The sequence below is a fragment of the Ahaetulla prasina genome, chromosome 2 (assembly GCF_028640845.1).
Source record: "Ahaetulla prasina isolate Xishuangbanna chromosome 2, ASM2864084v1, whole genome shotgun sequence".
NCBI lineage: Eukaryota > Metazoa > Chordata > Lepidosauria > Squamata > Colubridae > Ahaetulla > Ahaetulla prasina.
The window spans coordinates 158372953-158398887 of record NC_080540.1 but is presented as its reverse complement, the minus strand read 5'-3'; the positions used below and the strand labels follow the sequence as shown (position 1 = coordinate 158398887).

The following is a 25935-nucleotide window of genomic DNA, read 5'->3' as shown; positions in this document are numbered from 1 at the left end:
GTCTGCTGTGGGGGGAAGAAAAAAAATGGTTTCATTTTTTTTTCACGGGATAATCTCAAACTTATTTTTTTTCTTGATATGAGCTGAGCTGTTTACTCTGGCCAGATCTGTCATTTGAGAAAAAGCACTTTCTAGTACAAAATTAGTACCTTGTCCTTGTTGACAATGATACATCTCTCTTATACTTGTAGTATTGCCCATCAGTGAGACACTAGAGGTAAACGAGGTGAACCATAAATGAGTCGATCAGTTGAAACCATTTCGCAAGGCAACAAAAAAAAAGTTGTAAACCAAATATTCCTAGTCTCCCGTTTCTCTATACAGCTATAGGTCCTCCATGTTTGACTTCTTCGTTGAGGAAAAAAAGCATTTTAGCTGTAATGAACGCCACGGGGTAAAAAGAAGGAAGACATCAGCAAGAAACAAATTATCACAATGCAGTTTATTTGCAATTTCAAGCATAAAGTTATGGAGAACAACAGACGGAGCAAAAGAAGCCAGACGGTTGCTATTTTATTTACATCAAGCATTTGGGGACACTTACAAAATAAGCCATACAAACTATTATGCCTTTTTAAAACGTTCTTCATCGATTGGAAAATTAATTTAATGAGTTTTTAAAAAATCATCTTGCGGGTGGGGGAGGGAGGTCAACCAAAAGAATGCTAAAATTATTTTTCTGTAGTTGATGAAGTCAAATGCTATGCTTCTTCTAGGAGCAGAACAACAAAAGGCATTCTTGAAAAAGATGGCTGACCTAAGCACTTGTCTTCTAATTCCCTATTAAACAATGTGTTGTTTTGACTGTGTAAATTCCTTGGGGTGTGGGAAGTGGCCTGACTACTATTACAACTGAATTAAAACACAGGAGTTCTTTGTTTGCTGTTGGCAACTACATGGTTTCAATCAGCCCATCTATTAAATTTCCCTTTCCACTCTCAAATGCCATTTTAGCAGAAGGCTATCACCATTTTAAATGCTCTGGAAAACCAAAAATAAACCAAGCAATTTATACCAAACAGAACAATAGGGCTTAAGTGGGAAAAGTACAGGCTCTGATGACACAAAACCAGTTTGAGTTACACTTTCCTCCTGCTTTCAATGAGGTTTAAGAGAATAGAATTATATCGCATTTATTGGCTGGTGCAAAGCACTGAACAAAAAGGGCAGTATAAGACATCGCAGAAATGTGAAAATGGAAATGAAACTATGACCATAAAATGAATGCTAAAGCTGGAAACAATTCAGTGATTATTTTAGTGCTTAAAAACAACCGAAACAAAAAGTAAGCATTTTCCCCATCCTGTTGGTTTCAAATATGGAGAGCAAACTACGTACTTAATCTCCCACTGAAATCAGCAGAGTGTTTAAAAAATGTTTTACTGTATGTGGCCAGCTTCTATTCCTAAAGTTTTGCACTATAGCAATAGTATTTGAAGTGGGAAAGGAGGTTCCTTTTAGGAATAATACTCAGAGGTTTTGTACTTGGCTTTTATGATTTGTTTGCTTTTGACTAAAATCAGCCTTCACCAGATTCCTTTTCAGATTTAAAACTTGATTGACAATTCCTCTCACAAAAGGGCATCCTCATCACCCTCCTTTTGAAAGAGAGTAGGGGAGGAAACGTTCAATTCTGTCCAATGGGGAGGGAGGGAATGCTTTGATTCATTCAACCTGTTGGAAATATGGTACTTCTTTACTGAAGGCAAAATTATAGTAACAGAGGGAGGAAAATCAGAGACGCTCCGACAGCCACAAGTCACGTTGGTTGGGAAAGAGACTTGTAACTCTGAAACTGCCTGGAGAAGGGATGACATGAACCATTTCTCATGAACGGTCAACACCTGCTCAGATGTGTTCATTCAGGAGACAAGGGACAATGGCTGTTCATATTAAACTTTTCGGGAAGAAAAAATGAAGGATGACTAGTTTGGGGATTTGTGCTGATGCTGGCGATTAGGAGCTTTTTCAGAATCAATTGGCAACATGTTATTTATTTTTTTTATCTGACTACTTTTCGGCTGGATGATGAGGTTGTGGTTGAGACATATTTCATGCTGGAAGAACCTCCTCCACTTCCAACACCTATTCCTCCACCTATTCCTCCAGCTATTCCTCCACCATAGCTTCCGGTGCTGTAACTGCTCCCTCCAGTAGTAACCCCACCACTTATACCAAAGCCGCCACCACCAACCCCTCCCCTTGTCAGGCTCAGGCTGCTTCCAGCACTACTGCCTCCCCCTCCTCCACCAATCCCCAGGCCAAATCCTCCACTGCTCACACGACTGCCTCCACTCATGGTAGATGAGCTGCTGACCACCGCTGCAAGAAAAACACAGGTGCATTAATGGACTTTGTTCCAACCACTGGCTGTAATCCATAAGAAGGAACGGATCTTAGAATAGAATGAGCTGGAAGGGACCTTGGATGTCTTCTAGTCCAGCCCCCTGCTCAAGCAGGAGAACCTATACCATTTCAGATAAGAGACTGTCTAGACCAGAGGTCTCCAACCTTGGCAACTTTAAGACTTGTGGACTTCAACTTCCAGAATTCCTCAGCCAGCAAAGCTCTGGGAGTTGAAGTCCACAAGTCTTAAAGTTGCCAAGGTTGGAGACCCCTGGTCTAGACTCTTCTTAAAAATATCCAGTGATGGAGCGCCCATGATTTCTGAAGGCAAACTTCTCCACTGGTTAATTGTCCTCACTGTTAGGAAGTTTCTCCTTAATTCCAAGTTGCTTCTCTCTTTGATTAGTTTCCAACCATTGTTTCTTGTCCTGCCCTCTGGTGCTTTGTAGAATAATTTGACTCCCTCTTCTTTGTGGCAGCCCCTCAAATAATGGAATACTGCTATCACGTCACCCCTAATTCTTCTTTTCTTTAGATTAGCCAAGCTCTAATCCTGCAGCCGTTCTTCATATGTTTTAATCTCCAGGCCTTTGATCATCTTAGTTGCTCTAAGACATGATGGATGACCATCATGCTCAAGTCTTGGGATCTATAGTGGCATATCCAAGTCATTCTCATCGGGGTTGGGTTCTACTTAGCTTTACTACAGGTTCGCATTGTGCCCGCATGCGCGCGCTTGCTCCACTTGCATGCACGCTCTTCTGCACATGCGCAGATCACTTTTGATGACATTCGGGTCAGTGGGCGGAGCCTCCTGCCGGTTTTACTACCAGTTCTATAGAACCGGTCCGAACCGGGGGCAACCCATCATATTCCAGGATGCTGATTTCCCCACTATAATCCCCGGCCCTGAAATTATAAATGAACTCCCATCCAAATTCTAACTAGGAAGGACCCTGCTTAGCTTTTTAAGGTTACAGGTGCTGCCACCTGTTAAAGGCAACATGAGTAGAATTACTGCCAAATTGCTCCCTCAAATTTCCCATCTAGTGTGGAGCACCGTTCAAGATTAAATATCAAAGGATATCACTTGTAGTGCTCATAGAGGATGGCCTTGGAGAAGAAATGGAAGATCTACTACCAAGGCAAGGATCAGATAAGCAAGATATTAGCCCAAGCAAGGAAAGTGCCAGCCCCACTGCAACTGACCAACTTTAATTCACATGAAGATAAAAGAAGGAGAAAAAAAGGGGAGCACATTCAGACTTGCAAGACTCTGTGACTAAAGCTGTTCTAATAAAAGTAGCTTTCAATCTACATGGTGTCTGTTTCTTCATCTGTTCTTGTCAGCCTTGCGAGGTAAGCTAGATAGGAATCAATAGCCAAACAAGCTGATTTTACTTTATTGCAAAGCTTTGTTGACAGAATCTTGCAAGTCTGAAAGTTCAATCCTCCCTCCCTGCCCCACTCTCCTTTACAGCCTGAGAAACTGGGGAGGGTCTAGTTGCCACGCACGCTACCCAACTGCCACTATACTATCTCTTATCTGACCATTCCAGTGGTGAAATCCTGTCGATTCTGTCCGGCTCGCGCGAACCGGTAATGGCGGCAGCACATGGTTTGGCGAACCGGTAGCAGCGGCAACACAAGGCTCTACCCACCTGCCCAGATGTCATTACTTCCTGGTTTTAACCAGGAAGTAACCCATTTTTGACCCTCAGCACATGCACAGAATGCACAGAAGGTCAAAAATCAGACGTGACGATGGCGGAGCGCATACTTCCGAACCGGTAGGGAAGGTAGGTAAATTTCACCCCTGGACCATTCCCTTCATAGTGTCTCTTTGCATAGTCAATCAGAATAGAGCTGGAAGGGACCTTGGAAGTCTTCTAGTCCAGCCCCCTGCTCAAGCAGGAAACCACCATTTTAAACAGGTCTTCTCAAAATCCTCCAGTGATGAAGAATCCACGATTTCTGAAGGCAAGCTGTTCCATTGGTTAATTTTTCTCACTGTTAGGAAGTTTCTCCTTAATTCAAGATTGCTTCACTCCTTCATCAGATCCGTCCATTGTTTCTTGTCTTGCTTTCTGGTGCTTTGGTAAATAAGTTGACCCCCCACTTCTTTGTGGCAGCCCCTCCAGTACTGGAATACTCTAGTCCTTCTTTTCTCTAGACTGACCATACTAGGTTCCTGCAACCCTTCTTCATATGTTTTAATCTCCAGGCCTTCAATCATCTTAGTTGCCCCACTCCCAAGGTCTTTCTCCCAAAGTCTTTCTCATATGCCATTGCAGATCTATTTTATAAGGCTAAAAACCTTTTAATTCCTTCTTCTATTTAGCAAATTGACTGTTTTTGTTTCAGTTTGAATTGACCACAACTTAATAGTTTTCGGCCAAATTGTATAATAAGTTTTTAATTTTGTTTTAATTGTATGTTGTATTGTTTGGGTTTTTATTCTGGATAATAATAATAATAACAATCCATTTTAGTTACCTTTTCTTAAAGCCTCATGTCTCACTTTTTATCTAAATTATTATTCTCATCAACTGTATAAAATAGGTTAGGCAGGATACATGCACAGTGTAATGTTTCTTATTTGATCCTCATCCTCTTATCAGTGATGGAGAGTATTTTTTCAAGATTTCTAAATTATTCAGCATTAATATTAAACAATATTAATCTGTGCAAACAAGTGTATTATCATGGGCCTTCGCAGCTAATTAACATAAATGAAATACTTACACATGCTCACAGGGGCAGTAAGTTCTCCAGAAATCCTATAGGCAAGAAAGAGAAAAGAATGCGTGCATAAGTCAATTACCTTTATCATGTATAGCCCATAGCCTATACGGCCCTGTTCTTGCAAATAAAGATTTGGGCAGAAAGTATCAAGTAAAAACAAGGAACAAACTGTCACTTTAAATTCTCTTTCAGACGGGCGACAAAATAAAGGAAAATATACTTTGTGTCCCTCTTCCCCCCTACATACACAGACTTCTTTCCTTGCATTGTCTATATTATTATTGAGTCTGTCATTTGCACCTCTATAACTGTCTGGTTCGGTTCTGCAACCCAACAAGAAAAACACAGACTTCAGAGGATAATTAGAACTGCAGAAAAAATAATTGCTACCAACCTGCCTTCCATTGAGGACCTGTACACTGCACGAATCAAGAAGAGGGCCGTGAAAATATTTACAGACCCCTCACATCCCGGACATAAACTGTTTCAACCCCTACCCTCAAAACGACGCTATAGAGCACTGCACACCAGAACAACTAGACACAAGAACAGTTTTTTCCCGAAGGCCATCACTCTGCTAAACAAATAATTCCATCAACACTGTCAAACTATTTACTGAATCTGCACTACTATTAATCTTCTCATAGTTCCCATCACCCATCTCTTTCCACTTATGACTGTATGACTATAACTTGTTGCTGGCAATCCTTATGATTTATATTGATATATTGACTATTAATTGTGTTGTAAATGTTGTACCTTGATGAAGATATCTTTTCTTTTATGTACACTGAGAGCCTATGCACCAAGACAAATTCCTTGTGTGTCCAATCACACTTGGCCAATAAAAATTCTATTCTATTCTATTCTATATGTAAAAAATAGGAATTTGTGTACTGGCACATTGATGTATTTGGGTGAGGGATATAAGTTGCACCTCCAAAAATCCTTCTAGAAACTGTTCTCCCTGGACCAGACATCTTTGGTCTCCTTCTCTCCTGAGACCACAACTCCCCTGATGGACTATTGAAGTAAAAAAATTCAGACGTTCTCCAAGCTGAAGAAGATGGCTTTAGATACATGATTTGTCAAACAGAACACACATATAACCATATAACACATATAACATATATATAACATACAACATATATATAATATTTGCCTGCAGAAGTTGTGAATGCTCCAACACTGGAAATTTTTGGATAACCATCTGACTGAGATGGTGTAGGGTTTCCTGCCTGGGCAGGGGGTTGGACTAGACGGCCTCCAAGGTCCCTTCCAACTCTGTTGTTATGTTATGTTATGTTAATATATATAATATATAACATATAATACATATAACCAGGAAACAGACCTGATTAAATATAAGGAAATCCCTGTGGAAGTTAAGCTCACTAAGGAGCTATGTCAGCTGCATTTATTTTTTCCTGCTTTTGGACTATATCCCAAAACTGCCTTAAAATAGCTTGCTACTCCTGGAGATTCCAGCAGCTGACATATTTTCTTCATGTACTTCATGTTCCTGCTAGCTTTTTAGCTATTTTTCAACCAGATCTATTTTTGTTGATCTTTGTCTATAATAAAGATTTGATTTGATTGACCCTCTCATCTTTTGTTATTCAACAGAGAGGATTTATACGCGTAACTAAGCCATTTAAAGTTTGACTGGACTACTGAAAAGAAGAACCCACACCACACCAGTTCCAACTAATCACATTATGGATTAGTGCCATCAGTGAGCAAAGTGTAGAGTTATACTTTTCTTATGAAAAGCATAAAATAGAGATTTTGTATATGCCACTACAGATAGGTGAGTTCAAAAGAACTCACCCAGGACTGGATGCTCTACAATTAGAGAGAAATCCTTTAACTTACTATCTATTTCTGAGAAGTTAGTGCAAAAAAGACATCAGCTTCAGACTGAATAGAAAAAAAGAAAAATTAATTGGCTTTGACGGGCTGGGGATCTTTGGTATAGTTTGCTTCTATACCAAAGATCCCCAGCCCATCAAAGCCAATTTTTCTTTTTTTCTATTTTTTCTCTTTCTCTGCCAGCCAAAGGAAGTTTAGAGTTTCTCCGCCTTTCCTTCCTGATAGAAAAGACAGCAATTTTAATAAACAAATTAAAATGGAGGAAAAAATTCCTAGGGAAACTTGTGAGGAATAAACAATCTACATCCCCTTATAAGAGGGATTGTGCAAGAGGCAGGGCAACTGCATAACACTGATGCACCATCTGAAGCACACCGGTGGTGGGTTTCAATTTTTTTTACTACCAGTTCTGTGGGCGTGGTTTGGTTTGGTGGGTGTGGCTTGGTGGGCGTGGCAGGGGAAGGATTCTGTAAAATCTCCATTCTCACCCCACTCCAAGGAAAGGATACTATAAAATCTCCATTTCCTCTCCAATCCAGGGGAAGGTTACTGCAAAATCCCCATTTCCTCCCGATCAGCTGGGACTTGGGAGGCAAAGAATAGATGGAGGTGGAGCCAGTCAAAATTTTTACTACTGGTTCTCCGAACTACTCAAAATTTTCACTACCGGTTTTCCAGAACTGGTCAGAACCTGTTGAAACCCACCTCTGAAGCACACCCCCTGAGCTTGGAGGGGGTCACATGAACGATTAGGATTTGGGAGGAGACTGAAACAGGTTGCATAGTAGTCTTTTCAGCCGGCTTGCAGTGGTTCACCCCTCCCTCAGGGGATCCAGCCTTCCACAGCTGAGCAAAACAAATTCCTATAGGTCCTTGTCCACTGCAGGCCTAACTGGGAAGGTGCGAACAGGAGGCTGCCCCTCCCATGCTGGCAAAACTTATGTTTCAGACGTGAGGAAGCAACCTGGTGCAAAATGGCCCTTCCCACTCTGTGGCTCAACCAGGAACCCACAAGAAAGCATTTTGTAGCAATCAGTGACTGTGTTGCAGCACAGATGGTGCAACCTCTCTGCCAGCTTCCCTCATCTTCTCATGGAATGCAAACCTGTTTTCTGTACCCAGTTAGCATTGTGCTCTCAGGTACAAGCTGCCTGGATGGGACTGTCTTAAGAGCACCCTCCTGAGGCCAGAGTGCTCATCTACTTTGTACAAAAACATTGTGAGGGAAGTCAATCCTGATTCTTATTGCCCTTCAGGCTTATCTAGATGGCAACAGGAGTTCACCGTAACATCTGCTGTTATTCAGGGTCAGACATTAACCAGAGTAAAATACATGAAGAAATGTTGCTAAAAATGTTGGTCTATATACAGATTATTCCTTTTTTTTCAGCTGTGTAACTACTGGCAATTATTTCACCCCAAGAAAAAAATACATTTAGTTCAAGGGTTACTACAACATAGAGTTTTTCCAATGTACTGAATCAGACAGTGGCCTCAGAAACAAACTGCATCAATACAGATAATAGCAATAGCACTAGCACTAAGACTTATATACCGCTTCACAGTGCTTTTATAGCCCTCTCTAAGTGGTTTACAGTGTCAGCCTATTGCCCCCAACAATCTGGGTCCTCATTTTACCCACCTCCGAAGGATAGAAGGCTGAGTCAACCTTGAGCCTGGTGAGATTCGATCTCCCAAACTTCTGGCAACTGATGATCAGCAGAAGTAGCCTGCAGCATTTCATAGTAATTCTTTTTTTCCCCCTGATCTGTAACTTAGTAATTTTAGATCCTGGGCTATTAGTGCAGGTAAAAAACACTAAACCATTGTCTTTATTATCTAAAAGTGCTCCTTCCTCCTTCCTCTATCAGGTGCTCTATGCTCCATTATTTCAGCGATGAGGGACAGCTATGGGGTTGAACACAATGAGCCCTGATCTCCATTCGTGTGGGCACCAGAGTTGATTTACGGTTTCCAGAACTAACTGCAGCAATATTTTAGGGGAATATAGAAAAGTACAATGCGGTTTGGCAACAACACTGGCCACTCCCCACCCCCTTCAGTAGTTGAAAGAATTCTGGGAGTGGTCCAGTGGTGGGATTAAAAAATTTTTACTATCGGTTCTGCGGGCGTGGCTTGGTGGGTGTGGCAGGCTTGGTGGGCGTGGCTTGGTGGACGTGGCAGAGGAAAGATACTGTAAAATCTCCATTCCCTCCCCACTCCAGGGGAAGGTTACTGCAAAATCCCCATTTCCTCCCAATCAGCTGGGACTCGGGAGGCAGAGAATAGATGGGGGCGGGGCCAGTCAGAATTTTTACTACCGGTTCTCCAAACTACTCAAAATTTCCGCTCCCGGTTCTCCAGAACTGATCAGAACCTGCTGAAACCCACCTCTGGAGTGATCTTACAATTAATGTCTATCCTGGGTTTTCTTGTTCAACAAAATGGAAGATACTGCTGCAACCGACACTAAGTGCCAAAATCCAGCCCACCATTGAAATTCCCAGAATACCATGGAACCACAATATCTCAGAGGGGTGAGGAAAATAAACAAGGCCGCCTTTCTGCCCTGGCACTGGTGGGAGCATTTGGGCACAAAATAAGTTAAGCTCTCAAAGCATGTCAACAAAAGAAGTGACCACAAGATCTCACTTTGCCCAGTTGCCTTCCAGCAAGTCCTTCTGTCATTAGTTCACATCATGATTCAAACCATAGTTAAGTAGAGGAGGACAAAATGAAAACTAGGAAATCTTCATATTTAAAAACAAGTTTTCCTCATAAGGTTAATAGAAGCTAATGTCCTTTCAGAGAAGTCAAAGATTTTAAATTCACGCATGCGCTCATATTTGCGGTTCCAGGGAAACCGGTTGTTACAGTATGTGATGCCCACCTCTGGTCACAACATCTTTTTTTGTATTGTGGTGATGCAGCTGCTATTTTTCTTTTAAAAGGATGAGAGATCTTTTCTTGGTCTAAACATGATGGGCTTTGAGCCTTACCCAAATACCTTAGACATATCTTGCAAACCCTTGGTGCAGCACAAATTATGAAGGTGCCCTCCATTTCTAGCTATCTTCTACTTCCTCTTTCAATAAAAGCCCATTGATTCTACTTCCTATTTCAATAAAAGCCCAGTGATTTGGATAGGCTGGGAAAGGGATTGGTAAAGCCATAGATGTTCTTCTAAAGAAGAACAGGGTAGTAGTCATCTCATTCTCCACCACCATAATCACTGGGTTGAAGACAACACAACTTTTGGCCTGGTAGTTTAGGACAGCTTTTCCCAATCTGGTGTAGACCAATCCCTATTAGTCCTAGGAAATTAAAATATGTACAACCCATCTGAAGGGCATCAGATGGTAGGAGACTAAGTTATGCTATGAACCAAGGCAGCTATGTTGGAAGAAAATCTATCAAACATAGGGGGAGTTAGTTTAGGAGTAAATGTACACACATTTGGATTGCAAATTGATGAAATCTTAAAATGTAAAGATATTGCACAGAGAGAACCAGTTTTAATTTCCAGCACACATTTTATGTAGAATACAAGCCTAAGACATATTTACTTCGTTTATAAAAAACATACTTGAGGAAAGATTGCTTCTATATCTGGGCAGTATTTTCTCTTCTGAATTTTCACCACTAATTAAAAATGCCAGGAGTGAAGGATAACTTTATGTGTCTTTCTCCAAGTCAGCAACCAATTCTTACTATGAATAATGACTAAGCAGTATTATGGTAGACATAACAACTGCAATTAATTCCAGATTGTATAGGAAACATAATTTTAGTTATTTACTTGCAATTATACAAGCATATATTATTTATTTACATCCTTAAAAGCCTACCCCATGCTAGAAGCATTCCCAGCTAATGTTAATGCAAATGATGGATGTGTGGAAATGTCTTCTACTATGCTCATGATATTGAACAGCATGTAGTGCTTCATAAATATGCACATTGAACATTCAGACATTTCAACATTGTTGGAAATGTGCCATACAAATGTTAATATTTGCATGCAGATACACACACAAACACACACACACAACTGCCACATTCTAAACTTCCTACTGACAGCTTGAGAATCACTTTTATTTGCTGGCTAAATATACCATAACATATACTCTAGATTTGGGGATAAAGTTAGACATCATGTTCAAGGAGACAACATATTTAGGGGCAGAAAGAGAAAAATCATTTTAGCTACAAAATATTTGATATCACTTTTCATTGACAGGACTCCTGTTGTTTCCAATGAAAATGTTTGCTATTGCTGAGTTTAGGGAAAATGCCCTCTATTTAATGTCCTCTCCTTGGAGCCCTTTAGAACTTTATCCTACAGACTGAATTGTGCTAGGCAAAAGGAAACTGAAAGAGAGAGAAAGAGGAAGGAAGAAAAAACTGCTCAAAAGTGAATAAACTAAAGATCAGACCCAGGGACAGTATGGTTGAAGAAAGACAGCCTTCTAAAATGGATGAACTAAATGCATTTTTTTTTCTAATTTGGCATCCATCAAATGTACTATTCATCTCCGACTGGAAATTCTATGAATTTTCTAAGAAAACAATCAGTGGAGAAAGCCTGCAGAATTCTGAAAACTGACTCAATAGAAAACCATACAGGCTCCAAACCTAGAACAAGATCTTTGTTACAGGCTGAAAAAAACTGATGGACAAACAAAAAAAATTTTTAATGGGGAAAACAATGGATGCACAGGCTGTATTTCATACACGGTTATAGAAAAAGCAGAACAGCTACGATGACAGGTATCTGCATGTATATTCCTATGTTTAAGATTGGTAAAATCGACCCACATGAAACATGCAAATAGGTATGTTTCACTCGGAGACCCGATACATCGCAAGATGGCACCCACCTGCATTCTTCGCCTTCGAGCAGCGTGCGGTATGTAGCAATCTCAATATCCAGCGCCAGTTTGACATTCATCAGCTCCTGATAATCCCGTAGGAGACGCGCCAGCTCATCCTTCGAATTTTGCAGAGCCAGTTGCAGGTCGCTCAATTTCATTCGGGCATCTTTCAAGGCCAGCTCCCCACGCTGCTCAGCATCGTTAATTGCTTTTTGAACATTGGCAATCTGGATGTATTATTATTTATTTATTTATTTATTTGTCAAGTACGTATTAGATAATATATATAAGTATAAGCATGAACTGAATACATAAAAGGAATACAAAAATAGGGAACATTAGGACAGGGACGGTAGGCACGCTGGTGCTCTTATGCACGCCCCCTTTACGGACCTTTTAGGAATGGGGTGAGGTTAACAGTTAATTATTAATTAGGTTCTTCTTTTTTATTAATTATTAATTAATTATTAATATATTAATATTAATTAGGTTCTAATTTCATGATACGTGTGTGTTGTTGCATGCATGATTTCGTGAAGTATTAAATTGAGATGTCTTAAGAATCCATTGGTAAGATTCGGCACTTTGCCTCTCATTTCTGTTATAGCAGCAGACAGCTAAGTGTTTACAAGAGGATTGTAAACAGGATCGCATTATTATACACTGACTTTTATTTACACCTCAGAGCCTCAAGAAAAAAATCCGATGGTAACATTTAATTGCCCCTTCAAATCCCTACCTCAACAAGGATATTGATAAAATAATATGTTATTAAATTGACGGGGTGAACAGATTCAACAGGACTCGCGCCTCTTTCAGTGGAAAAGTTCAAAATCTGGTTGAAAGACCACTGGGCAAATTCAATGTCAGCAAAATGAATTTCAACGAAATATGTAACTCAAGGGATCCCTCTGTTTTTTGTTGTTGTTTTTTTTTGTTGTTTACATTTATATCCCGCCCTTCTCCGAAGACTCAGGGTGGCTTACAGTGTATAAGGCAATAGTCTCATTCTATTTGTATATTTACAAAGTCAACTTATTGCCACCCCAACAATCTGGGTCCTCATTTTACCTACCTTATAAAGGATGGAAGGCTGAGTCCACCTTGGACCTGGTGGGACTAGAACCTGCAGTAATTGCAGGCAGCTGTGTTTTAATAACAGGCTTCTTACAGCCTTGAGCCACCACGGCTCAAATTGTAATACCGGCAGTCCTCGACTTACAACCACAATTGTGCTTAACATTTATGTTGTTAAGTGAGACATTTCTTAAGTGAGTTTTCCCCATTTTACATCCTTTCTTGCCATAGTTGTTAAGTGAATCGCTGCAGTTGATAAGCTACCAACACGGTTATTAAGTGACTCTGGCTTCCCCATTGACTTTGGTCGCAACATGTCCTTGGGACACAGCAACGGTCATAAGTATGAGTCAGTCGCCAAGCATCTGGATTTTGATCGCATGATTATGGGGATGCTACAAAAGTCATAAGTGTGAAAAAAAGGTCATAAGTCACTTTTTTCAGGGCCATTGTAACTTGGAACGGTCACTAAATGAACTGTTGTAAGTTGAGGTCTACCTAAGGTCTTTCTATTTATTCTTCAGCAAACTAGCTCAGAGTGAGTGCCACCTTCTGTTCCTAGGCAACCTCCAACTATGCCAGGGCAAGATTTATGTTAATAACATGGAAATGTGCTTAGATAATTAAAAAGTTTACTCTGGTTTGATGTGCCAAATGCCAATAAAGCCTTTCATGGTCCTCTTTTCCTTGTCTACATCATCTTGGCCTAAGGCTTGATTCAAATTATCGACAAATACTTTTTTTTTTCTAAAAATCTTGAGGAAATGCATACAGTATCATAACAAAAACGTATCTGGCATCTTGAATGTTTCATGCATTCAGAAAAACAGGTGCAGGGGGTTTGATTGTGGATGGTTTTTTGAGCTTTTATTAGCATAGCCAACAAAAAGTAAACCTGGAAATTATCAAATACTGCATCTTCCTGCAAATGAGAGACTGAAGCTCTCTGAACCAAGGAATCATGCAGTTATTGCAAGTCATATAATATACGGTAATATATGGTGGTGCAGTGGTTAGAATACAGTATTGCAGGCTCACTCTACCGATTGCCAGCAGTTCAATTCTGACTAGCTCAAGGTTAACTCAGGCTTCCATCCTTCTGAGGTCAGTAAAATGAGGGCCCAGATTATTGGGGGGGCGGCAATATGCTGACTGTAAACTGCTTAGAGAGTGCTGTAAAGCACTATGAAGCGATATATAAGTCTGTGCTAGTCCTATTGCTATTCAACTTTGAGCAGTGTTTCATTCAAATCATAGTCTTTCTGGAGCTAGTGAGTCCATTTCCATGTATTTTGTGAATAAATTTTGCATTTTGCCTATAAAATAGAATCTAATATTGGCATAATAGGGTCACAGAGATTATTCAAACTGCCATGTTTTGTATTAAAGAGCATTTTTGAGAGCAAATTCATATTCAAAAGTATGCAATAACTTAAACGTGAGGTTACTAGAATTTAGATTAATAAAGTGAAGCTATTTTTATCCAAGCAGAACAGTAGCTGGCACACAGTCAAAGATAGTAATGCATGACTGACAGATAGTCCTGAGAATCAAAGAACACCTCCACATAACACTTCTTGCAATATTTCTGCTCCAGTTCTACTACAGAGGAAGAAATAACAGCTTAGAATACGTCTCTGCACATTGTGTCTCAATCTAGTAAGCGTGAGCTATAAACAGTCAGGGTAGGGGAATAATCTCCTGAAAATGGTGGCAGGGATCATTTAATCAAGAAGCTATCCAACTTGAATGGATATGCTTAACCACTTTTCCTCAGAAATAAATCCTGTTGAAATTCGGCGGGAAAATGTTCCTAGCATACATACATGTATGAATTGCAAAATACTGTGCAAGCTAAGAGAAAATGGACCTGTAACAAAGATGAAAAAAGAGAACCGATAAACCCATGCAGACAGGTGTATTGCTATATTCAAATGCCCACTTACATGTTTCTTCAAATTGTCAATTTCTGCTTTTAGTCTCTGGATAACCCGATTCAGGTCTGCAATCTCATTCTTGGTATTTTTCAGGTCATCCCCGTGACCAACAGCTGTGCTCTGAAGTTCCTGAAACTGTAACACCAAAAGAGAATCCTTATGACTGATAGGAAGCAGCAACAGCTTCACGAATTAGACAAGAGGCCTTGGGTATGGGGTGAACTCCATGTGTCACCTTTCCCTGGAAAAGGCAGATAAAAGATTTGCCGAATTTGCCACCTCTAAACCTAAATGTGATTTCAAAACAAAAAGTGGAATCCAAATTTTTGCCTCTTAGGAATATATTAGGTATTGAGACAATGGCATCACAATTTGTCTTTATGTTTCAGCAAAGCTCAGTAGGCACTATAACTTTGTGGTTAAAATGAAAGGTACAGAACTTGTAGTTGCATTATTTCTCATGAGAAATTGCAAAGCTCATGAGGTCCCTCCATCATGGCTTCTCAAATAATAATGTCTAGGATTTTTCTGTTCTTCCTAGCAGTCCAAAAGATAATGCTTGTTACGGTCCCATTATTAAAAAATATATGATATAAGACAAATGTTCTACATCAGATTCAATTAAAGGATTTCTGAAAAAAGAAAAGCCCATTGGAAGTGTAAACTCATGGTCTGACTATCAACCGTCTCACTTCAGACTTTCCTTCCGGTTAAGAGCATTGATTCCAGATTAAGAGGATAAACTTCTCTTAACTCCACAATCATCTCTGGAAAAGTTATACAGAGTCTTACCTTGGTTTGATACCATGCTTCTGCCTCAACCCGGCTCCTGTTGGCAATATCTTCATACTGTGCTTTCACTTCAGCAATGATACTGTTGAGGTCCAGATCTCGGTTGTTGTCCATTTGCAAGATAACATTGGTGTCACTAATTTGTCCTTGGATTTGAATCAATTCCTTTGGGGGGGAAAAAAGATGCTATTATCCATCCATCCAGATGTTTTCCATTTTTACTCACTAATTCAAGTTCATCTTTGCCTAGCAAAATATTCTGTGGAAGCCAACTCAAAATAAAGGTTGTGCCTCGCTTTGGCAAAGCAGGAAGTTGTCAGTAGGCTGTCTAGTTAGTGTTTTCATCATTGACTACAGAATCTCCCTGAGACTCTAGATGGAGGTATATCTAGTCCTATCTAGAAAAACAGTATGTCAACCTTGGAGTTATGTGCACATAGTACATGCTATACTATAAAGATGATACCATACCCTGTTAAAGAACATGGTCCAGTATCTGAGGTCAGTGCAAGCCACGTAATGACAGCCAATTGATTTGGACAAAATAAAATTCACATGACCAATTAAATTATGGGTGTCAAACTCGCCCAGGAGTGAAATGCTACAGTTCAGTCCAGTTCGCCTGGACTGGTAGTAAAAAATCCTACTCAGTCACATGACCCCCTCACCAAGCCACGCCCATAGAACTGGTAGGGAGAAATTTTGCATTTCACCACTGAACTCGCCGCATTACATTGCCGTCACATGATGTATCGCAACATTTTTTGCCTTCACAGAGCTGGGGTGGGCGTGGCCTGCATGTGACACATCCAGCCCATGGACCACCAGTTTGACACCCTTGAGTTAGATGGAATCACAATATACAGTTTTTGTCTTTTTGCTGCTATCTGCTGGTCATTCAGGATTTTGCAGCCTAGATGTGGTAGGGCTAGATACCCTTGGAAGATTCACCAAATGAAATCTCACCAGGGACTTGGCAAAGCTCAGCATGACAAGACTGCTGCATTCAGGAAATTTTCTATTGATTCATATGAATTGTGCTTATCAGGGGAGGCCTCTGTTCTGGGCAAGAAGAATACCAATAGCAATAGCACTTAGACTTATATACCACTTCATAGTGCTTTTACAGTCCTTTCTAAGTAGCATATTGCCCCCAGCAATCTGGGTCCTCATTTTACCCACCTCGGAAGGATGGAAGGCTGAGTCAATCTTGAGCCTGGTGAGATTTGAACTGCTGAACTACAGCTAGCAGTTAGCTGAAGTAGCCTGCAGTACTGCACTCTAACCACTGCACCATCTTGGCTCTTGAATGGACAGTTGAATAGACTCTTGAATGGACAGTTACAATGCAATATATTACAAAGCTCCCTTTGATTAAAAAAGAAAACTTAAAACAAACAAGCAAACAAACTACCAGACCAGTGGTGAAATCCAATTTTTTTTACTACCAGTTCTGTGGGTGTGATGTTGCTTGGTGGGCATGGCTTGGTGGGTGTGGCAGGGGAAGGATACTTCAAAATCTCTATTCCCACCCCACTCCTGGGTAAGGATATTGCAAAATCTCCATTCCCACCCCACTCTGGGGCCAGCCAGAGGTGGTATTTGCCGGTTTTCTGAACTAATCAAAAGAGAGCAAACAGGACAGGTTTTTACTAATTTGTGCTTCCTTAGCACAACATCATGAATGCAAACCAAGTGCAACAAAACATCCATCTCACATTCATATCTATTCATGCAGATACCTTTTTTGTAGTCTTTGATAAGTCCCTTCTAAAACTGTAAATTAAATCTGGAACCTAGATTACATTTTGGGCCATTTTAATGGGAAACCAAACAAGCCAAACCTAGCAAATGAATTCTCATCCCAGGCAACCAGTAATTTTAGTCAGTGTTCAGGTAAGAATGTGATAAAGAAAATTGAGTTTGGGCCATAATCCAGAGGTCTAGATTCTATAAATCCCTGTAAGTTTTGGTTTTCTGTTGAATACAGGGTTCCATTATCAGATCTTTTCATACCACAGTTTAGCTCTAGTCTAGTTTTATTTATTTTTTTCATTTTTCATTCATTGTGGCCTTTGAACTCTGGTGCTGGAGAAGTCCCTTGGACTGCAAGGCAAACAAACCAGTCAGTCTTAGAGGAGATCAACCGTGATTGCTCTTTAGAAGGCCAGATCCTGAAGATAAAACTGAAATACTTTGGCCACCTAATGAGAAGGAAGGACTCACTGGAGAAGAGCCTAATGCTGGGAAAGATTGAGGGCAAAAGAAGAATGGGACGATAGAGAACGAGGTGGCTGGATGGAGTCACTGAAGCAGTAGGCGTGAACTTAAATAGACTCCACAGGATGGTAGAGGATAGGAAGGCCTGGAGGAACGTCCATGGGGTCGCGATGGGTCGGAACTGACTTCGCAACTAACAACAACAAATTTTTTTGTCACTTAAAACAAAGCTTAAATTAAAGAAACTTGAGCAATCTTTTTAGATATTTCCCAAGCTTTTACAATAGAAGAGAATATGGCTGTCAGCATAATAATGTGGATTTTTTAACCTGAGGATGAGGACTGGAGTTATAAGAGAGTATAGTATAACCATTCAAACTAACTGATCTGATTATATGATTCTCATGTCTGGGAACCCATTATTAAAAGCATTCTGATTCACAGCATCAATTAAAAAGTTTACTTTTTTTTACAGATAGCCTGTCTCCTTCCCTGTTTCTAATAATAGTAGGCCTCATGTATATCAAATTGTTAATGTTTCAAGAAGACATAATTGATTAGTGGAGCTGACTGACTTCTTCTTTCTCCTTTGTAGTTCCATGGTGCCTCTATATTGTGTGTCAATTTAAAACTATTTGAAGAAACTATGTGTAGCAGTACTGCAGTTCTCACATTACATCATGCCACCATTAAAGAAACAACAGTACCTGCAAAATGTTGTCCAGACAATTGTGACTTAATCAACAAATCTGGGCTAGCAAAATCACATCTTAGCATGATGTGTGAATCTAATCAGGACACTCCCAAGTCCATATAGTGTATACTGGTCTCTGTCTCCTACAAAAGAGCCCCAAGATTTTGATCTAAGTCCCCAGGAGATTTTTGAAATAGAATATGGTAGTTCATAAGATTGTCAATGAGTCACAGTTGATCTATTTTCCTGTCAAGATCGTTCCATTTCTTGCCCAGATGCAGTGTGATTTCTGACCCTAAAGACCTTTTCATTACTTTGGATTCAAGGACAAGAACATTCAACACTTACAGCCTCATACAAGGCCCTCAGGAAGTTGATCTCATCTGCCAGCCTATCAGACTTTGCTTGTAGCTCTACTTTTTGCATGAATGAAACATCAACATCCTGCAAGAATGCAACACAGACAAAAATTACAAAAAAGCAGTCCAAGGATTCCTAGACATCTGTTTCATACCACTTTAGACATTTGATTTATTTAGCCCATAGAGTGTACTCCAACTGGTAGCATTTCTTCAGAGTGTCACACAGAGGCTTCTAGTTCTTTGTTTCTAATTAACAAACTGGGCATTGAAGTTATGCCTTTTTACAATAAAGAAAAGAGAACAGGAGTCCTCTAAATCAGGGGTCTCCAACCTTGGCAACTTTAAGACTTGTGGACTTCAACTCCCAGAATTCCTCAGCCAGCTTTGCTGGCTGAGGGATTCTGGGAGTTGAAGTCCACAAGTCTTAAAGTTGCCAAGATTTGAGACCCCTATTCTAAATGTTTTACACCACATAAAAGGGATGGAGAAATTGAGGTCCTTCAAAAGTGGCTGAATTACAATCTCCAGCAGCTGTAGCCAAAACAATTAATGGTAAACAAGGCTGGGAATTGTAGCTGAACATATGTGGAAGACTACAGATTGTCCAATCCAATTCTACATTGCTACAAAGTTCTGTACGATGCATATTTCTATTTAGAACTGTCCCTTTTAATTCAACATCTTACTCTGAACGTGCCTCTACAAGCTCACTGCCTAATAAATTAATACAAGTTTAATATCGCATACCAATAGATAAAGAATGAACACTTCCTTACAGTGATGTAAAATGTAGAGCATAATTTTAAGTTGTTGCTTTATCAGTAATCAGTGTACGTTTAATAGTAAATGTGAATGTTCCAATGAAAAGGCCATTCAAAATATTTTGATAATTGTCATATAATCTTGACCCAGTTTCTTGCTTTAGCACAGTAAAAAGTGAATGGGTTTGCAGGTATTAATGGGCTCTGATGACCATCAACCAAAGTGAAGAATGAGAAATTATAGGAGTTGTGTTCAGCAATGGCTGAAATGCTGTAAATTTCTCAGCCTAATTAAGAAATTAGAAATTTCTAATTTAATTTAATTTAAATTAGAAATTTCTCATTAAGAAATTAGAAAGACTTTGAACAAAAGTGCTTTTTCCCTGTGTGTAAAAATTTCCCACATATTATTATTATTATTTTCTTAACTTAATTCTTTTGTTTTAGGATAGTCACCTTTTTGATACCAACAAAGTCATTTTCAGCAGCGGTGCGTTTGTTAATTTCTTCTTCATATCTGTGAAGAGAAGGAACATAGACTTTCAGTCCTCTTCAAAGAAAAGATCAGGCAGAGAAAATGTCATATAAAAAGGTGCCAATCAATAGCCTTCCATGGCCTTGACAAGGCTGTCATAAAAGCTCCTCTTTCTAGGGAAAGAAATTTGTCTGTATCAGTTCTAAATTAATTTGTGGCACAGTAGCCATGTAAAAAGAAAAAAAAAGACTCGTTTTACAATACTGAATCATCAAACCATCTGCAAGGAGTATCAAGCACGGATTATAAATATGACTCCTGATGGTCATTCAGAGAGGACATTTCACTAAAGTCACCAAAATTTATTTTACATCCCAACTCAGGTTGAGGAACCTGAGTTTCAATAGTTTTATCTCCTCTAAAACAGTGTCTGACTTAAGCTACCAGTCCATTAAGTTGGCTGCTGGAACTGGGCCAGCATTTCTGCATGTGAAGAATTGTCGTCTTTCATCATTGCTACCAACATTACAAGTGTTGGATGTCAATGTTTAAATAAGCAGCTATTTATTACTTATGATTTATTCCACTTTAATCACAGTTGATTCTAAGCAGTTTGACTAAGAACATGCATTTTAAAAAACCTAAAAACTGTACTGAAACAATTATAGTGCAGAAATTAACACACTATAATTCGGTCAGCATCCATCAACGTTAATTCATGGCACTGCAATCTCTAACTGAGTGGTCTCCAAGACTTTGCATGATAGCGGAGATTTCACAGGCTTTTGGAATACCATAAAGGAAAAGGGTTATTCTTCCTTCATATTACATATGTAACACATTATGGCTATGCAGCACTCCCAGTTCAAAGGTCTTAGTAATCTGCTATAACCTCTCCAGTCAATTTACATTTTTCTCCAAATTGGCACAACATGAGCTCCATAATGCTACTGCATAGTAATGAAAATTACATTTGCATAAAAATAGTAGACTAATTCATTTTTTTCATTTTCCTATTTATTCTTGCCTTTTTCTTTATCTTCATGTTAGTTTATTAGTCTGCAGTTTTTACATTTTTAATTGTAGTTTTAAGAACAGCCCTATACTATATGGACATAGCACATATAGCATGAATATATCACTTCTACTGTATCATGGTGTGTGTGTGTGTGTATGTGTGTGTGTGTGTGTGTGTGTTTTCACCAGTTTTCAGATAGTATCAATACTCTTAATTTAATCTGAAACAACATCTGAAAGCTATTAATTTAAATAATAATCTTCCAAAATAAATTCTAATGAGGAGGCAAGTAGCTTTCTCAAATATATCACAAGTCTGGGTAGGCATTAGAAAGTTTGATGGCACTACACAATATTGTTGTTTTTGTTATAAACGTCCTTATTCTCACCGATTATTCCATTTATTCCATTTATTCCATTTATATTATCATATTTGATGACTATTCCATCAATTTTTTTTAAAAAAAATTAAATCATGTCAGTTCCATTTCATTTTATTATAACTGTCTCCTCAGTGTATTTAATAACTGTCTCCTCAGTGCATTTAATTGCTATCAGAAGTTTTCATAACCCCTATTTTATGAGCCAAAAGGCATTTTAATGAACCTGTAACTGCTTGCTTTAATGTCCTCATTTCTTTGATAAATCAAAAATGTCTCCACCCTAAACCACAAGCCAAAATGCCAAAGCCACACAGCTATCGGTTGGGCATAATTCCAAGGAAGAGGGGTAGGATGGGCTGCTGCAGCTTCTTCAGAGCTTCCTCTGGGTGCTTCCTCCTGACCCACAAGAGCATTTCACAAAGTGATTCTCAGGGGTCTGGGCAGAACCTTTTGGGGGGGGGGAGGGAGGGAGGTTCTGCGAAGTCAAATTTTAAATATTTTAATATTTCTCAGTTTTCATTTCCAGTACATATCAATATATATGATCCACATAAACCAAAACTCTTTGGGGTCCTCAATCATTTTTAAGAATATGAAGGAGTTCTGAGACTAAAATGTTTGAGAATCACAGCTCTGCTAAAACCTTCTGGCAGTCAGCAGTGGTTAGGGAACATCTAAAGTGCTTATTTTCTGCCTGTTTTAGTTTTTCATTTTGTGTTTATTTTTTCATAAGGGAAGGCCTTAAAACTTTTATAAACACTTGCAGACTGAATGGTACAGCTTTTGCCATCCTGACCCTTCTTATCCCACCTTTGCTAAGTAGGCCTTGGAATCTCACTTACTTCCTTCTGTAGTCTTCTACAAGATCCTGTACGTTTCTTAGATCTCCATCCAACTTTACTCGATCGCTCATTAACTGATCACATTGCCTTCTAAGGTTGAAAATGTATTCCTCGAATAAGGGCTCTAGGTTGAGCTTTGGAGCTGAGCTGCCATGTTGTTGCAGAAGATTCCATTTTGTTTCTAGTACTTTATTCTGTTGCTCGAGAAACCGTACCTGAACTCCAGAGAGAGAGAGAGAGAGAGAGAGAGAGTGATGTTGGAATGCATACCTCATTATATAATGAGGACTAGCAGCATTCAAATCAAGGGATGACAACCACAGTACCACAAGTGCAGCAAGACAACCAGGCGGCCACCCAAATCCTTAATAGTCTACCAGATCAACCAGGTGACAGCAGCAAAGATTTAAAATTTTATACCTTTCTTTTCTGTCATCCAGAAGCAATCCAGATGTTGCAGCTCAACTCTTATAGCCCCGTCATTAAATTATGTACGTGCACAAAAAATACATTACTTTGTTGGATTGTGGATAGATTGGTTTCGTACTTATTTGCTAAAAAAAGAAGGCTAAACCTGTATGCTTCCAGTTGTGTCCTTCTGGAAAGTATCATCCCAATAGTAATCTGTACCCTAAAGAATATGGAGCTGGGCAAAATTACTTTAAATGACTGTGTTATCTTTAAAAAAAAAAAAAACTTTGGCACTAATAGTGACCAGGGGGGAAAAAATAGTAGCAAATTGCTATGAAAATAGCTTCCTTTCTATCACCACATGAGCAATTGGCAATCCCAAAAATGAATCTAGAACCATGGGTACCATTTTCATGACAGTCTAAATACCACATGAATGGCTGCATTGTGAGGATTGACAATTAACTTTGAGGGAAAAAGAGAAGTGTATGTATTCTTGTTATATTTCGCACAAACCTAATATACAGGGGGGGAAAATTTCCCAGCAAAAACATTCCTTACTGACATTTCACATCAACATTCTCATAGGACAGTTGAGAAACTGCAGTTTTACAAAATCAGTGGTTAGCTCCATCATGTCTAACAGCCTTGCTAAAGTATAATTGATGTAGTGCCTCTGTCTTGGAGCGATTTTGCATCTCATCAACTGAGATGGAAATGGGGGACTTAAATTCTGTGCAGAGGGCTGTAATTTCTCTTTCCAAAGGCCTTCTGACTATTGCTAAGGCTGGCTATATTACAGGTAGTCCTCGACGTACAACCACAATTGAGCCTAGAATTTATGTTGCTAAACGAGAAATTTGTTGAGCTTTGCCCCATTTTACGACTTTTCTTGCCACATTTGTTACGTAAATCACTGCACTGGTTAAATTAGTATCCTTAATTAGTACTACTTATTTTAGTACCCAAAATAAGACATCCCCTGATAATAAGCCGAATCGGGCTTTTGAGCACATGGCAATAAGGCCAAGCGCTTATTTCAGGGTTCAGAAAAATATACGACGGGGTCTTATTTTCAGGGAAACATGGGTAACACAATTGTTAAGTGAATCTGACTTCATTGACTTTGCTTGTTAGAAGGTCACAAAAGGTGATCACATGGCCCCAGGACACTGCAACATTCATAGATATGAACCAGTTGTCAAGCATCTAAATATAAATCATGTGACCATGGGGATGGGACAATGGTCATAAGTGTGAAAAATGGTCATAAGTCACTTTTTTCAGTGCTGTTGTAACTTTGAACAGTCACTAAATGAACTATTGTAAGTTGAGGACTACGTGTATTTTAAGAGCGGCAGGCCTGAAAGTATCTTCAAACTTGAGTTTAAAATGTCTTCAGGAGAACTCGTATTCAAATTTGCAAAAAAGATACTTTGAATGAAGCATAGCAACTGCTGCTTGAAGATACCGTAGACAACAAAAACAAATAATCCTATGTCATAGATGTAAGAGATTTTTTAGTCAACTCCTCTTCCTAAGGAACTCTGGGAGTTGTAGTCTTATATAAAATATGTGAGTTGAGTAGTAATGTAGCTGCTGAAACTCTGAATGATTTCCTAAATGTGTTCTGTGAACAATGTATTATGGGAATTTCACTCCTCCAGCCTTGGAGGAATAACAGGGACTTAGAATCTTTGAAATTTTTGCGAAAGGGCTCTCAGGTCACAACATTCAAAACCTGAAAATTCAGCTCACACTGTTCTGCAGCTTAAGAGGCTCATAGTAGTGTTGTGAGCTGTGATTATCAATCTTAAATAGTCTCTATAATAATAATAATATAATAAGTTTTAAGAAACTCCCAAACCAGAAAGCTCTCTCCACTTTGCAAGATTATGCAAATTTTGCAGGTCTTGGTCAGCCATGCAACATTAAATGCAATCTCCTGGCTGCCAAAGTATTACTTTAACTCCTCCTGTCTTTTCAGAAATTAAATGTGTGGTTTGGAACACTCATATCTGTCCTCATTTTCATCCAAGATGCTCTTGGATGGTTCATTTATCCATTTCTCTCTTGCAATCTTATTCACAGATTTTGTCTTTGAGACTACCTGCAGAGAACTTGATGATTGGCTTTAATTGACTCACCTTGTCAATGAAGGATGCAAACTTGTTGTTGAGGGTCTTGATCTGTTCCCTTTCTTGTTGCCGCACTTTTTGAATTTCAGGATCAATCTCCAAGTGCAGTGGCGATAAGAGGTTGGGATTGACAGTCACTTTCTGGATGCTCCCATGAGGAGCCATGGGTCCCATTCTTAGTCCACCATCATACCCTCCTACTCCTAAACCTAAACCAAAACCTCCAGCTCCAGCTCCAGCTCCATATCCATAGCCACTACCAAATCCTCCTCCACCACCACCACCATATCCTAGGCCACTCCCAAAGCCTCCTCCAACGCTACCATGGCTGATTCCGAAAGAGATTCGTTTGGCACCCCCCAGATTGTAGAGGCTTCTACTACCAAAGCCCCCACCAAAACCTGCACTTCCCTTCGCCCCACGGGATAATGAAACCGAGCTGAAACTAGCTTTTGTTCCACTGGGAATGACAGTAGTGGAAGAGGTATATCCTCGGGAAGTCCTAATTCCTCCCCCAGATCTAGAACTGAATTGCCTGTTCATTGTGCCAAATTCAAAGAGTGCTAAAGAGGGCTGAGCAAAAGTTGGGCTAGAGAAGGAAGAAAGAAAGAAAGAGAGAGAAGGACTGCACACCCCACTCCGAGGTGCAGTTTTGGTTTCCCCTTTATATATATATATATACACATCAATATGTGGAGATGGGCTTGGCTGGAATTAGGTAATTAATTAAGAATCAGATCGTTACTGGGCTGGGTTATATCTGGCAGCAATAAAAAATCCCTTCAACTTGTCTTAAAGGTACCTTTGAAGTGAAGCGCTGCCTTAAAATTGCTTAGCTTGCAGGCTTACATGGCACAAAACCCATGTAAGCTAACAAATTAATTTTCCCACTACTGCCTGTACGCATAAACCAAAAAATAATTAACAGATCTGACAACAATGATTTTTTTTATTCTTAAAAAAAAATTTGCTTTAATTGTGGATGATTA

At 39.4% G+C, this 25935-nt stretch overlaps 1 protein-coding gene across 1 annotated transcript; it reads right to left on the bottom strand.

Moving 5' to 3' along the window:
• Positions 1-427: 427 nt before the first annotated feature.
• On the bottom strand, positions 428-25605 carry LOC131192192 (keratin, type II cytoskeletal 5-like). The gene is made up of 9 exons (XM_058171120.1): positions 24956-25605; positions 22398-22612; positions 20137-20197; positions 18906-19001; positions 15644-15808; positions 14861-14986; positions 11844-12064; positions 5092-5126; positions 428-2322 (listed from the first exon to the last, which is right to left on the bottom strand). The coding sequence occupies exons 1-9, from the start codon at positions 25487-25489 to the stop codon at positions 2003-2005; spliced, it is 1773 nt and encodes a 590-aa protein (XP_058027103.1). The 5' UTR covers positions 25490-25605; the 3' UTR covers positions 428-2002.
• Positions 25606-25935: the final 330 nt, after the last annotated feature.